The 15,750-nt window shown below is 53.9% G+C and overlaps 1 protein-coding gene and 1 long non-coding RNA gene across 2 annotated transcripts in view; both read right to left on the bottom strand.

Annotated features, from left to right (window-relative positions):
* PFKFB3 (6-phosphofructo-2-kinase/fructose-2,6-biphosphatase 3) overlaps positions 1 to 2,937 on the bottom strand; it is a 93,218-nt gene extending 90,281 nt beyond the window's left edge. Inside the window, exon 1 of the mRNA XM_028114694.2 lies at positions 2,839 to 2,937. Coding sequence (XP_027970495.1) covers positions 2,839 to 2,854 — 16 coding nt within the window. The 5' untranslated portion in view covers positions 2,855 to 2,937. The remainder of the gene's footprint in view (positions 1 to 2,838) is intronic.
* A 6,575-nt stretch (positions 2,938 to 9,512) lies between these two features.
* On the bottom strand, positions 9,513 to 15,544 carry LOC114217772 (uncharacterized). The gene is made up of 3 exons (XR_003611045.2): positions 14,926 to 15,544; positions 11,721 to 13,758; positions 9,513 to 10,961 (listed from the first exon to the last, which is right to left on the bottom strand). It is a non-coding gene; the product is annotated as an uncharacterized LOC114217772 (long non-coding RNA).
* Positions 15,545 to 15,750: the final 206 nt, after the last annotated feature.

The following is a 15,750-nucleotide window of genomic DNA, read 5'->3' on the forward strand; positions in this document are numbered from 1 at the left end:
CATCTGTTCATCCATTCACGCTCGGGCTTTCTGCCTGACTTACCGTAGCACCGTGGACCATGTTGGGGAGGCAGACCGTGAAGGTCTAACTACAGGGAGGGAACCGCCAGATCTTATTCAGCTAGCACCTTCTGTGTGCCTGGTGCCTAGCAAGCACTCAATCTAGAGAATGAATGATGCAGCATGCAGTCTCCGAACTCTGCATTCAGGAGCCATCGGCTGCGTTCCTCCCACACTCAAGACACAGGACCAATACCTAAAATACTGGGCTGGTCGTCTGTTTGTCTCACCAGATCCACCCACCACAAAAGGTGAGTCCGCCCAGCTCTGCGTCCCAGCATGTGGACCTACAAGGACATCAACGGGCCGATGCCTTGAGATCAGAGGGAGGGAGGGCCAGGGGTGCTGATTCTCCCAGTTTGTTCTCTGGAAGGCTGTCAGCTGCCTGAATCCTTAAGGGAGGGTCAGCTCTGATCTGGCACGTGTGGTAATGCCTGGGGTTCTGCCCTCTCTTCTGTGGCTTCCCCACACCCTGCCCAAACCTCTGTAAGAGTCCCTTTCTTAATCTCTTCTCAGCGTGCCCCATACACGCGAGCATGCCCCATGCTTCTCGCCAGGCCTCTGACCGAACTGATCCCAAAGTCTTACCTGTCAGGACACAGAAACAGCGCGGGAAGGGAATGAGCAGTGCGGTAACGTTCTAGAGGTTAGCTAGAAGGAAGTCCTTCTCCACCTGGCTTCTGTTCATCTTGGTGAGGGGCGGCAAAGAGCCGGGAAGTCTCTTCCTAAGTTTTAAATTACTTTTTTTGTATAGTAAATATATTCAGATGGCTCAAAGTCCAAAAAGACATAAAAGAGTATCTGCACTGAAGTCTCCACCACCTGGCCAGTTCCAGGGATACAGTGCTGAGCCCCCGTCACGGGGGCAGCTCCAGATGATGTCCCATCACCACACTGGACAAACCGGGTCTCCCTGCAACTCCCACCTGGGCTTCCTTCTAAATAGGAGATCACAACTCACTAGAGTAGAGAAGTCCTGCCCTGGACTCGAAGCCCTCCAGAGTCTCTGCCCTGGTTTACCACCAAAGCTTCCGGAAAACCCAGCCAGGTCTGTTCCTCACATCCTGGGACCTTCAGGAATTGGCGTCCACAGAATGAAGGAACGGCATTTTCCCTTCGTGCAACAAAGTTCTCTTCAGATTTAAAAAAGAAAACAAGCTTAACGTTTAGCAGTTTGCAAATGTTTTGTCCTGCTCTATCAATCACCGAGTGAAATCTAGCAGCGCAGGTATTTATTTCATCCTTGATGCATAAGCCCCTCTGCTCCTCTCCCCCCGCCCCCAACCCCCACCCCCTGCAACAAGTGCTGGGTCGAGCTGACAGGCATCCTTGGCTTCTCGAAGTTTGCCACCAGAGACCACAAGGAAACAAGCGGGAAGAAGGGGTGAACTCAGCACATACACCCCTGTTCCCGCTGCAGCTAAACGCGGTCAGGTTGAGAGCTGAGGGAACCTCCGGACGAGGGCACGGTGTTACATCGGGAATCATGGAGACAACTGGGGACAGCAACCATGGCACTAAACGTCATCAGCTGACTGAGGGCGGCTCTCAGAAGCGGTCACCTCACTTCTCACCATCCCCCAAAGAACAAGGTGTGCCAACCACCCACCTTCACAACCAGGAGCTCGAAGTGGCATCTTAGCAACCTCTGTTTAAGGGACAAAGGCCAACAGGGCATCACGGGCAACCACTGCATTAACCTATTACTCTGAGTTATGAGGGAAGGGAAGAAAAGGCAAGAGCACAGGGAGGGAGGGAGCAGGGAGAGGGCCACACAGCTCAGTCCCAGGCACCCGGGAGGGGTGGAGGGCTCCTCTCCCTTCTCACCAGGCCACGGTACCCCGGGGGGTGCAGAAGCCTTGGGTTTTAAGTGACAGGGGGTCGCCGGAGCCCATGCCCCTCCCAGCCTGAACCCTGAACAAACAGGGAAGGAGTCAAATAGCTCTGACTGCAAAGTGCAATTGAGTCTTCCTCTCCGTCCCGGGCTAGCATTCCAGCCGAGCCCTGCAGTGACTTGGGAGCATCAGGGCCTCCATCACCCCGCCCGTAAAATGAGGCCCAATACAACGGGGGGGGGGTCCCCTTTCGGGGCAGGAGGCCATGGGAGCATCTGGGCTCGCAGACAGGCCCCGTGCGGCCCACCACCCCCTGCAGGACGGAAGGCCCCAGCGAACGAGCCTGAACGCCTGCAGGAGGGCCAGGTGGGGCACTGCACGCAGGGGGCCAGACGAGGCAAGGTCTTGCTGGAGGGCCCCGTCCTAGGCCAGGCCCACCTCACCACACGTCTGTTCGCTTTTCCGTGCACCCTCCCACCGGTCCCCATGCAGTCGCCCCTCTTCCTGTCCGTTTGGCCAAAGAAGACCCTGAGGCTCCGGGGTGGTCGGATGACTTCCCAAGAGTCGGGGGACAGAGAAGCGCGGCGGCAGGACTCGCACACAGACCTGCCTTCCCCACCGGCGTGCGCCCCCGCCCCCCGCCGTCCCTCCCCCAGACTCAGTCTGCAACCGGAGTGCGCGGCCGGGAGCCCACGCGGCGAAGCTGCCGCCCCCGAGGGCCCCCAGGCCGCGGGTCCGCGCGCGCGAACCTGCTCCGGCAGCACCGCGAACTTGAACGCAGCGCGCCTAGGGGCTGGTTCCACGTCGCGCGACTCGCACCGGCGCGGGCACGTGCGGCGGCGGCAGGGGTGGGGCGCGGGGGGGCGCGGAGGGGCGGCGCGCGCGGGGGCGGGGGGGGGGGCGGCCAGGGCCGGGCCGGTGGGCTCGCCGGGACGGCGCCTACCTTTCCTGAAGGGCATCGCGGAGAGGGGCGCCCCGCGGGGCCGTCCCGGGACTCCGAGGCCGGGCGACGTCCGAGTGCCAGCCCCGCAGCTCGGGGGCGCCTCGCGGGCGCCGGGCGAGGGCGGGGAAGGGACATATTTGGGCAAAGCGGGGCGCGTCACAGCCCGAGGGAGGAACCGCGGCGAGGCGGGCGGCGCAGCCTCCGGGGCGGGCCCGGCGGAACCCGCTTAACCCCTGCGCTGCCGGCGCGCCGCGGGGCCGCGGGCCACCCGCCTCCTGCGCAGGGGCGGCGTCGGACCCCCTCGCCGGCTCCTTCGGGCGGCTTGGGGCCGCCCTCCCCGGAAGGCTTTGGGGGAACTCTACCGCGCGCTTATGTTTCCGTCCTCAGGCACAGGGGGACGGCCCAAGTGGCTGGCTGGCTTAAACTGAAATGAAAGGGCTGGAGGGAGTCACCCCTCAAGGTGCATCTCTGGTAGCCTCCCTGGCCACCCTCGTTCAAAAACCCTAAACCCTTCCCACTCCTGGGCTCCTGCCCCGCTTTACTCCCACCCCCACCCCCGCCAACAATTACCACCTCTGACAAACGTTCTGTTTTTCTCCTTTGGTCACTGCTGTTTCCCGGGGAACCTGGAACAGCACCTCACACACAGGTCGCTAAATATGTCAAAAATAATAAAAATAATGGTACTTGAGGAACGGTAACCTAGAGAGAGGAGGGAGGCCATTCCTCACATGACTACTCATTTTGCCTCTGTAAAGGCCAGCACCTGAGAAATGCTTGATTATTTGATGGGGTCAAATATCTCAAAGGCAGGTCATCTTTCTGTTCAGCTGAGAGTTGTTCATTCCTGTGGAAAGTGCTATTTTATATTGCAATTTGAGGAAATGATGTTAGGAACAGTCTCCTGATCTAATATTTAAGACACTCATGCAAATAGCAATTTCCCCACTTTCCATGTAGTGAAAAAAGCCATCCAGGTGAACTGAAAAGTCAGAGCCAGAGGGCTGTCTGATTTTAATCATTTCTTAGAATCAGTTTCCTGGGCTGTTCTCTCTTATGGGTGGTAATCCAAACTCCTGCCCCACATTCAAAGGGAGCCCATGTCTGGGAGAAGGAAGGCATTGTTAGTTCAGACAAGGTATAGTCGGTTGGCTTGGGACATGGCCCTCGGTAGAGCCTTCTGGAAAGACACTGTTGCATGCATGGGCCTGGCTGGAGATTGGGATCATGAGCTCTCAGACCTCAACCCCTGTGCCACAGGCCTCATGAGTGTGGGTGCCGGTCTGTGTAAGAGGAACAGGAAGTGAGGGATGGGAGGGGGGTGCCAGATTGAGAGATTGTCAACCCCCTCTGCTCTTTTCCCTGCCACAACTGTAACACTCGGTGGACTTGTACTTTACTCCATGGACTCACGTGCCAAGGAAAGCAAATTTTATCTGAGGCCAGATAAAGTGTGCAAGACTGCACATCTCAGACTTGTCCAGCCGCGAGTCACAGTGAAACCAGAGGACGTGCAATTTGAGGTGGATGGGCCTTTCTTCCTTGTATTTGGCAGCTTTACTACCTTGTGGACTCATGTGGCTGATTGTGATGCAGTAAGAAATACATATTTGGTCTTTGTCCCCAGTTCCTGGCACACGGCTCCCCAGACCCTTGGAATCTGCACAGGGATAAGAGAGTGTTTGCACACTCATGAAAGCACGGGTGGTGGCAGGGACACGTAGGCAGCTTCAGGCTAGGGCTGGTGGCCAGAAAGACCATATCATGCTTAGAGGCCTGGAACTTTCAACACCACCCCTCCACCTCCGAGGAGGGGAGAGGGGCTGGAAATTGAGTCAGATCACCAGTGGTCAGTCATGCCAACGTGATGAAACCTCCATAAAAACCCCTAAATGACCGGGTTGGGAGAGCTTGCAGGCATGGTCGGGGCATGGAAGGTCCACACACCTCTGTCCTAGGCATCTCTTCTGCTCGGCTCTTCCTGAGTCGTATCCTTTATAATAAACCGATAATAACAGATTAAGGCACTTTTCTGAGCTCTAGCAAATTATCAAACCCGAAAGAGGGAGAGTTGTGGAGACTTTGTAGCCAAGTTGGACAGAAGAGGGGAGACCTGGGCACACAGTAGCTGTATTGGCATCTGAAGTGGGGGGCGGTCTTGTGGGACTGAGCCCTCCCCCCCCCCCCCGTGGGGTCTTTGCTGACTCCAGGGAGTCAGGTCAGAACTGAGCTGAATGACAGGACACCTAGACAACTGCCTGTTGGTGTGGAAACCCCACATATTTGGTATCAGAAGCGTTGTGAGGAAAACCAGTTAGGACCCCCGGAGCCTGATCTCTCCACTTTGAGCGTCATCCTATGGAGGAACAAGGGCATGGGACTCGCTGCTGTCTTGTTTCTGTCATTTTGGAGAGCAGCCTCTCAGACGTTGGGTGTTGTTAATAATCCTGGGACATTTGTGCTTTCACTCCCAATCGGAGTCAGCCAGCGAGGGTTGATGTTGACATTTCATAACTCGAAGAGTGTTTCTGCTCGTCCTCTGCACAAGGGAGGGAACGACGCCGGCAAGTTCGCACAAGAGAAACGAGTGGTGTGAAAAATTGGATTTGCGGGTGCCTGGGTGGCTCAGTCATTGAGCGTCTGCCTTCGGCTCAGGTCACAATCTCAGGGTCCTGGGATCGAGCCCTGCGCTCCCTGCTCCGCGGGAAGCCTGCTTCTCCCTCTCCCACGCCCCCTGCTTGTGTCCCCTCTCTCGCTGTGTCTGTCTGTAAAATAAATAAATAAAATCTTTACAAAAAATTTAAAAGAAAAATTGGATTTGCCCAAGAAGGAGCTCACTGCAGCCAGGACCTGGTACGGGTTGGGAAAATGGGCTGAGGTAGGGGGGACATGGCGTTCTGGTTTTTGACGTGGAGGCAAGAAGTGAAACAATTTGAAATCAAGAATATATTCCCAGGCACTGTCAACAATATGGTGTGAGTCATAGAGTGAAGTCATTTCGTCATTACTCTCCAAACTGCCAACTGTGTCCGCCGACATTTCTCTTCTCGGTCTAATGCGAGCTACCGTCACTTTAGAATGGTCACCATCAGTAGCATCATCTGGTCACTGAGTCTGAGGACAGAGGTGCTCCAACTTGCAGGCAGGAGAGCGGGCTGGAGGGCGGGGTTTGTAACAGGTGGCTGGGCCTCCCAGGCAGTTTCTTTTCTAGTTAAGTCTGGGGCGGGCGGGCGTGGTGCAAGAATTTGCATGGCAAGCAAGCTTCTCAGGTGCTAAGGTTGGTGCTAGTTCTCCCAGTGTCCTGCGGCACTGAGGCCCAGAGAGGGGCGTGGGTCTGGGCTGTGGGGTGAGGGCCCCCTGGGAACTGGGTCAGACCCGGGGCTCCTTTCACCCAGGCCTCGAGCCACCCTTCTCTTCTGGCATCAATGCCCCGCTGGGTGCCACCCCGCCCAGGCTCTTGGGGCAGGAAGTGCCGAGCAATCTTACTGCAAGAAGCGAAGGGCCCTCTGCCCAGATTTCTTTCCCAGTTCATAGGCCACACCGAAGGCTTTCATGCTCTCTCCAAAGGGAGGGTGACATTCAGGTAGAAGAGATTTCACGCTTTCTACCCTGGAAATACCTCCCTCCCATAGCCCTTCCTTAGCAGGTATTTGCATTTTCAAGCCTTTCCCCTTTAGTTGTAGAATGTAAGGTTTCATCTCCAATGAAGGAATTCAGGCCATAGGAGGAGGGAACCTTCTGCTCAGGGCCAGGGAACAGTGTGGTAGAGTGTGTGAAGGAGGAAGGAAGGAAGGAAGAGGCGTGCCTGGGGACAGGGACCAGCAGGGCCCGTGAAGTACTTGAGAGCCCCACCCCCACCCCCACGAGAGTCCCCAGTGTGGAGAGTCCAGCGGGGGGTTGTCCTCACTGCCAGGTAAGCCCCCAACTCTATGCCTCTTGGCAGGGTATGGCCCTGGCGGCAGCTCCCGGGGTTCTGCCAAGAGGCCGACCTACAGCCAGCCAGCCCTAGGATGGCTGCATACAAAGAGCAGGGGTGGGGAGAAGAGACTGGCTAAGAATACCCTGCAGGGCTTTCTAGGCTCTATGACGTACCCTCTTCGAGCCTCAGTATTGTCTGTAAAATGGGCATAATGCATTCTTCATGGATTGCTGTAAGGATTCAGCGAAATCATATTTGCCTGGAGCACAAGTGCTCAATGAAAGGTAGCCGCTATTATTATTGATATTAGTATTATCAGAGGTGGAAGCAGGGCCCCTGGGGTAGTGAGAGGGAAGGGTCCCAGAAGAGGAGAGAAGCAATGGGAGCACGTCCGCCGGCCCAGGAATGTTGGGGCTGAGCTTCCATGGGGTCGCGCGGGACAAAGGAAATCCAGCTGCCCGGGGATGAGCTCACTGGTCCATTACCAACCTGTGAGTGCGTGTGTGTGTGTGTGCACGCCTGCGCATGCCGGTGCACGCCTGTCTAACTAGGTAACCATGAACGAGTCAATGATCCACAGTATCGGAGAAAACTGTAAACATTAAGAGTAGTTATATGGCCCCACCAAACTCATGACTGTTGGTCTCTAAATACCAGTCTCCGATTGAAGGAACCAAGAGATCTTGGAGGGCTGGAACAGCAAAACACCAGATGAGCCTGGAACATCTTGTGGTGCCAGAAACTAAGTAATCATTTTGCTGAGGTACCAACAAATGACGAGGATGTGTCCAAAAGCCACAGAGGCCAAGCTGAGAGGGCTCCTCTGAGCCAATCTGAGCAAGAAGATAAATCATGGTAGTAATGGATTGTGACCCGTAGAATAAAGCGAGAATTCCTGAGTCCGTACCGACATAAATAAATAAAACATTGAATAAATACATAGGGAAGGAGGTAAAACGTTTCCTCACAAATTCTAGAATTTATGGAAATGACTAGAATCCTAGAGAATAGATGTAGAAGGACTCATGGAGCTAGAAAAGTCACCCTTTGGCAAATAGGACAGACATAATTATTTCACAGAGGAACCATCCGTGGGTGCTAAAATTAGCATGCAACAACACGGTGAGAAACAGGCTATTAATAGTCTCAAAGTAGCTCCTACAAGGTAATTATGGATTGCCAAGGGGAAGATGCTGACTTTACAGCAGAGAAACCTGGAAGCCACCTGGACCACATCCTCAAAGTCAAAGTCACCAGTGATGGACCCAGTCGGCATCAGGTGCCTCTTGATATAATGCACTGGGAAGGATACATTGCATGTGTACTGGTCCTGCCCAGAACGCATCACTTGAATTGGACCATGAGGAAATATGAGACACCTAAAATAAGGGACATTACAAAAATAACTAGCAAATAGTTCTTCAAAAATGTCAAAATCGGGAAAGACAAAGACAGACTGAGGACGTGTTCTTGCTGAAAGGCAGCTGAGGCTGCATGAAGCCCAGATGGAACAGGTGACCCTGGATGGCGTCCCATGCCACACAAGGGACGTTAGTAGGACAGCAGGTGAAACAGGAATGGTATTGTGCCAACATTAATCTCCAGGTTTGGGTGACTGTACTCTGCTTTTGTAACATCTGGGGAATTGGGGGGTCGGAATTCTTTGTCCTTTTTGCAATATTTTTGTAAATTTGAAATTCAAAGTAAAAAAGTAAAAAAAAAGAAAACAAAGAAAAAACATGAAAAAGTAATTATAGAGGCTGCAGAACTCACTCAATGAGAGAACTGCCAAACTGATTTGGCTGTGTAATCAGCTACTAATTTCCACTGATGATGGGAACTGCCTAATGTCCAGGCAGCACAAGGAGGAGCATCACCACAAATTTAGTTTAAATGCCACCTGGACTTTTCTAGCTCCATCTAGCTTAAAATGCCACCCATTTATTCACTCCCAATTCTGTCGGTCGGAAATCTCACAGTGAGACGGGGTCTCTGCTCAGGGTCTCACGAGGCTGGCATCATGGTCACAGGCGGGGCTCCCATCAGGAGACTGGAGGAAAACCCCACTTCCAGGCTCACTGACGTCAGTAGAATTCAGCTCTCATGGCTGCAGGAAGAAAGTCCCTTTTTCCTGCTGGCTGTCAGCCAGGGCCACTCTCAGTTCCCAGAGACTGCCTGCACCCCTGCCACGTGGTCCCCTCCCGTCTTCAGGCAGCCACTGAGCCACTGAGGCAGCCCCACTGCTGCTCATGCTTTGACCTCTGACCTCTTCTTCTGGGACCCTCGGAGAAAACGCCCCGCCTTAAAGGACTCGGGCCCGTGCAGATCATCTCCCTACCATAAGCTCAGCAGATTGGGGATCTTAATTTTATCTGCAAATCCCCTTCATGGCAGTACCTAGATTAGTGTTAGACGGAATAGCGGGAAGCTTTGTGTATGCCTGGGCCAAGAATCCCGGACCGTGTGGGACTCCTGCCGGCCAGAGAGTAGTTCTTTAAACCGAATAAATGGGTACAAAGTGGCAACAGGTTTATGGATGGTGGGGGGCCTGGCCCACCTGCACTGAGGACGTGGGCTCCCCAGTGCCCACCAAATCAGTCTGACCTGGCTCAGAGAGGGTCTCCTCCTTCCCTAATAATCCTCAATAATAATAATAAGCCATCAAAAAAAATGAAATCTTGCCATTTGTAACAACGGTGATGGAACTAGAGGGTATTCTGTTGAGCGAAATAAGTCAATCAGAGAAAGACAATAATATGATCTTACTCATATGTGGAATTTAAGAAACAAAACAGAGGCTCACAGGGGAAGGGAGGAAAAAATAAGACGAAATCAGAGAGGCAGACAAAGCATAATAGACTCTTACCATAGGAAACAAACTGAGGGTTGCTGGAGGGGAAGGGGGTGGAAGGGGATGGGGTAACAGGGGGACGGGCATGAAGGAGGGCACAGGATGTGACGAGCGCTGGGTGTTACATAAGACTGAGGAATCACGGAACTCTACCTCCGAAACTAATACACTATATGTTAATTAATTGAATTGAAATTTAAAAAAAAAATGCTTTAAGGACCCTCCAAAAATCCTCCTGTTTAAACCGATTCCTACGTACAGCCCTGACTGGGATGGAGTGTAATTAATTCTTTCCAGTTGGTTTCAGAAATCAGGGTCTCGTCTCTAGGGGACAGATTCTGTTCTAGTCCTCGATGTCTCTGACGGCCGGAGCACGCCACTGTGCTTGCTGCTCAGCGGTCCTTGTGGCTCCGCTCTGTAGGCAGCAGGCCCCCACAGCTGCCGCAGCTGGGAATGTGTGCCCTGAGGCTGACCAGCTCCTGACACTCCTCGGGGACAGCTACCCCTTTCTTCAGAAGGACAGGGTCGGGGAAGCGAGGCTCCAAACCCAGTGGTGGGCCCCCGCGAGCTGGGCACAGGGCGTAACCCGGGCCTTTGATGGCCGCTGAGCCCAGGGCTGGGGTGGCATTGAGGGGGGAGCCACTGAAAACATCAGAGCCCGAAATGACCAGAATGTCACCAGGCTGCTCTCAGGCAGCTCACTCTTGGGCCAGTATATGACCAGGCCTTTTGTTGTTTTCTCCTGGCGCTGACAAATGTTTGACGGCTGCAGGGGCACGCGTTCGCTGCATTCCACCACCGGCCAGGCTGGCTTCAGCTGGGGAGCTGGCCTGCCCTGGGTGCCCGGCCAGACAAGGACAGAGCAGAGGCCTCATTGCAGGCCTTCTGACCAGGGCCGCTGCTCTCACTGCTCTCCCTGGTCAGTGTCCCGCGGGCGCGAAGTCACCATCCTCAGAGGGTTAGCTTAGCTGGGAACCGAGCGCCACCCAACCTCAGCGGACTTAGGCGCCTAACAACCTATTTATGGCTGAGGAGCCAGGCTGCCTCCTTCCCAGAAATCAGGCTCAACTGTCCTGGCCAAGTGGTGGTGTCCCACCCCCGTCAGGGTCCCGGAATATGCTGCTGCCTTCTGAGAGGAACACGAAGAGCTGCTGTGATTTCCATTAGTCACATAATCACGTCCAGAGAAAAAGGGCAAGTCTTCACCACGGGCTGGCTTTCACTTAACCCGTGATAAGGACAATTTAGAGGCAAATGGAACGGTGGATGAGCCAGGCTGCGGGAGCTGGTGGGAGATTCGTGACCGGCTCTCCTTCTGCCCATTTCTGCCTTCCTCTGCCTCTGTTTCCCCACCTGTAAAATGCAGAGAATATTAGTTGTTGGCCGAACGTGAGGACCAAATGACTGCTTAAAAGAGAACACAGAACCTGTAAAGTTAGAGGAGCATAGATTTTTACTGTACTGAAGGGTGGCTTTTATATATCCGAAAGACTGCTTGGAGTTATTTCTATTTTTTAACACTCATTTTATCCAAATTCACGATCTGGGGTATTCCGTAGGCTTAACTTAAAACTGCGTTGTTCTACTTATACCCTTATCATGTAAAATACAGTAAAATTTAACAGTCACTGTTAAGGGGAACCTTGATGACTGGTCCCACGTAGAAATTTGGTTATTTAAACAACTACTTTCTCAATTTAAAACGGCATTTATGAACTACTTTATACTTCAGAACACTTTGGTTTGCTCACAAGCCCTCCCAAATAACCATCTAAATATGGTGAATCTTAGGTTCTTTTAGATGTTCCCATATTGCTTACAATCTTCATAAAATTCCATTGCACCTTTTTAGGTCAAATCATGAGTCCACATCAATTACTCAGACATATATGTATTAAAGTGGGATTACAAGGTCGGTGCACTGGATACTCACATTTGCCACATTCTCTTAAAATTACAAGTTCTTAAAATGCCAAATAGATACTGGTCACCTAACTTAACCCCAAATATCAAAAGTATGAGTTTAATTTGCTTCCTATTCCTCTACTTAAATAGAAACTTTTCCACGGTTAAAAGAAAGGGAGTCTATAAGGAAAACAATTATGTCATTACCCTGTTCCGAGGCACTGAGGTTACTTATCGACCAAAGAGACCCCGATTAGGGCAGCAGAAAACACACAACGGAATAAGGGTTTCCCAGACCTTCTGAATTGTGGGTTATTTTTGCAATAACATGTTCAAAACTAAAAATAAAGCTAAATTATAGGTCTGTTGCTGGGGAGTTTCCAGATGGGGTCTGAGAAGAGCTTTGAAGCTCTTACGAGGCCCTTGCTGCTTAAAGATGGCTTCAAGAATTAGCCGGGGAATGAATTTCTAGATGGTGTCATGTTCCGGGGGCATCCTGTGGTTGTGTCCGGGCCTCGCCCGGCCTCTGCGCAGACGGAAGGACAGTTAAGGACGAGAGGGGAGGACGGCATGTGGACGGTTAAAGAAAAGGCGAGAGTTGAAATCGCAGTCCCGGGGGTAAGTGTGCTTCACTAGTAGCCGTGGAGGTCATCGGCACTCTTAGTGCGAAAGGACAGATAGCAGACACAAAGGAGCTCCGGCCAAAGGGCAGTCATCTGGAAGAAAGCTGATGCGACTCGGAACGAAAGGCCGAACCACAGGGAGAGGTGATGGCCTGTGTGGGGAACAGTGGGCACAGGGCCCCCGGTACAAGCCAGGACCTTGCCTGTCTCTTGCCTCTTCTTTCCACTGGTCACCTCGTTGGCTCATGGCCGCCCGGCCTCCTCCGGCCTCCTCCGCGGGGCGGGGGCGCGACGGAGGGCAGATGCCGGTGGCGCCCGGGGCCTCACCCCGCTCCCCCCGGCCGCCACCACGGAGGCCCTGAAGGAGCGGCTCCCGCGGGAACCACGCGCTCTGAGCTGGCAGGAGCGGCTCCCGAAGGAAGGAGCTGTGTTCGGGAAGCAGGGGCATCAACCCCAGTGCAGAAGAGCAGCTCATCCCCCTGGGCCTCCCCGAAGCAGAACCACGGACAGTTTTGGCAGAAGGGCCAGGAACCCGGAGACCTGGGTTCTGCGGCTGACTCGCGGGCTTCCCTTCTCAACTGTAAAGTGACTGAGGCACCTCCTGGTCCTGACGTGACAGCTCGCTGACCGGGGGGGCAGAAGGGCAGATCGAGAAGAAGGGCCCTGGCGAGCCTGCTGCAAACCCGGGCACGGATCACACAGCAAACTTCCTCAGGAAATGGGGCTTGAGAAGGACGCTGGCCTCCTGACCGGGGGACATTTCTTGGCCACACGCGAGACAAGGCAGAGGGAGACAGGCAGGCTGGCAGCACGCACGGCAGCACCTCGCCCCCCACGGGAGAGAGCCTTGACCATTCATGCTGGTGTGCCCCCCATCCTTTGTTTGGTTGCCCCTGAATCCAACGTTTGGAAGTTTGGAACGTATGATGTACTACCCCAAAGTGGAGCAACTTTGTAACCCTGCTGACTGATGCTTTCCTTCAAGACATGAGCTCCTGAGCCGGCCTGGTACCTAGCAGTCATTCCTCAACATTCACTGGATGAAGGACGGATGTTTGGAAGGCTGTGCTCCTAAGAGCATTGAGCTAGGACATCCATCTGTCTTTGTAGCCTCGGCTCCGAGAGCCTGATTCACTGTAGATAACCAACAGTTACTGTTAAATCAGTGAGTCAGTCTATCACAAAGTGACCTTTGCTGAATACGTGCTCGTATTTCTGTGTGGCTTGGACTCCAAATACATCTTGTTCCTCCTGTGTCACTGGTCTCGCACAGTGCCTGGCACGTGAAAAAATGCCTAGTAAACGTGTTACAATGACAAAGAAGCAATACCTCCTAAGCTCTGTATTAAAATTTAAAAAATAATCCTGGGAGCCACGCATTTTCAGATACCAAATTCTCTCTCAGTTAGGGATGCTTCTGCCCACTAGTAACAGAAACTCGGGTCGGCTGTGAGTTCAACGAGAAAGGGCTTCTTTTTCTGACATGAGAAGTCCAGAGGTAAGCAGTGCAGGGCAGGTGCAATGAGTCGCTGGTGTTCTCTTCCAGCCACGCAGCAAGTGGGCTTTTGTCCACAGTCCGACCACACGCTGCGTCTGCAGACATGAGGTGCACGGCACGCAAGCTTGAATGGGGACAGAAGTAGCACAGTTACATCCTTCCCTTTGACCAGTAAAGCAAAAGCTTTCCCTCAAAGACCCCAGATATTTCCTTTTTAAAAAAGAGTCTTCTTTATTGATTTGAGAGAGAGAGACAGCACAAGCAAGGGGAAGGGTGGAGGGACAAGCAGACTCCCCGCCGAGCAGGGAGCCCGATGTGGGGCTCCATCCCAGGACGCCGAGGTCATGACCCGAGCGGGAGGCAGACGTGCCACCGAGGCGGCCGACCCCAGATATTTCTGCATTCATCTCATTAAACGGAATTATGACTTGCGTGCTGGAAAGCGGAGGATGTGTGTGGAAAGAAGGGGAAAGGGATGCCTGTTCCCACGGAGCTCCTGTACGGAGAGGAGGGGATTCGAAGGCCTTTCAGTCCTGTTCAGAATGACCCGGGGATGGCTGGGAAAAGCAATCTCTGTGGGATATTTGAAGTTCTTTATATCCCAGCCCTGAAGACTTAGAGCAAATGTTCACACAAGCACCGATCTTGGACTACGGATTTTAAACCATGTTACTAAAATGACCTGTTTCAGATTCCCAAGATTCACCCGAAATTCAGTGTCACATCTCTCCACCCGACTGGGGACACTCCGTGGCCCCTCTCCGGCTGGCTGGAGGGAGAACTGGACACTGCAGAGGGCTCGGAGCCGAAGGGGTCATCCACCCCTGGCTGAGTACGAGGAGCCAGGTACTAAACCTCTGGAGTTTTGTGTGGCTGAGGTGTTCATGCTTCGGAATTTTTCATTTTAATATGGCTCTAGAAGTCAGGGGGGGAAAAACCTTCCCTCTAAGCTCTGGATGTGTTTTTTGGGGGGGGGGGCGATTACACCTGTTTACTAGCTTTATTGTTTACATATTTTAGAACCGTATTCGTAGCCGGATTTTCAACACGATTTTGAGACATCGGATATACTATTTAATTTACCATAGTGCCTAATGGAATGGTAAGCATTTGAGAAATACATCGCCAAGGGGTAGCTGGTATAAAAATATATAATTGCCCCGGATATTTTTTTCAACCTGTCAACAACCGAATCACGAGTTGGCTGAAATACTGCCTTCTATCAGACAGGCCGGGAGATGGCATCTTTTAACACTGAAAAAAGCAAGTTAGAGCCCTAGTCCCTCCTCACCTAGTATTTCCAGATCGACTCGCTTCCTAAAGGAGTTCGGCATCTTGCTCCAGCCTCTTGCCCCGCTTTCCGCGCTTGGGGGGAGGAGCTATTTCAACACAGATCGGCTCGCTCCGGGGCGGGGGGGGGGGGACCGACGAGCCGGTGGGTCTGAGGGCACCACCCAGGGGCCAGGGCTCCAGTCTCTGGAGACTGCTTCTGGGTCGGCCCCGCACGTCAGTCGTTGGCGGGAGGGGCCCCGCTCTTCCGCACGCGGCGTTGGGGGCGTGGCTGGGGAAACGCGCAAGGACCTGTGGGAGCGAGGTTTATTTGTGGCGGCAAACACGCGCCTGTGGGACGGCTTGGAGGACAAGCGTGGCCTCCCCTGCTGCATACAGGGCTTATGAAGCGAATACAGTCGGGGAGAGGGCGCCGGGCGCGGAAATTATACACCAGCCTTGCTGTTGAGGAGCGCGCGCTCATGAGTTTTACCGGCCACCGTCCGTTATGAAGCCTACAGAGAGTCTGAGGAAACGGTCCGTTTATGTTTCCTGAGGGAAAAGGAGGGATTCTGCGGTGGGGAGGCCAGCCTGGCCCATGCCGTGCCGTTCCGAACGTACGGGCCCCGAGACACGGACCGTAGGAGACGCGGAGCCGGACGGGAGCCCGCCGAGGCGGGAGCGTGACGGCCGCAGGCGCCCCCGCGCCCCTCCCCCCGCACGTTCCCGCGCGGAGCTGAGGCCCGACCGTGCCCTCGCCGCCGGGCCGCCGCCTCCCCGAGGCGCGCGCAAGGACGTCGGGGCGGGGGCACCGACGGCCGCGCGCGCTGCTGAGGCCGAGGAGCAG

This window comes from Eumetopias jubatus, unplaced genomic scaffold, assembly GCF_037043125.1.
Source record: "Eumetopias jubatus isolate StellerSeaLion01/CBP00866 unplaced genomic scaffold, mEumJub1_p1.0 scaffold_8, whole genome shotgun sequence".
Classification (NCBI taxonomy): Eukaryota; Metazoa; Chordata; class Mammalia; order Carnivora; family Otariidae; genus Eumetopias; species Eumetopias jubatus.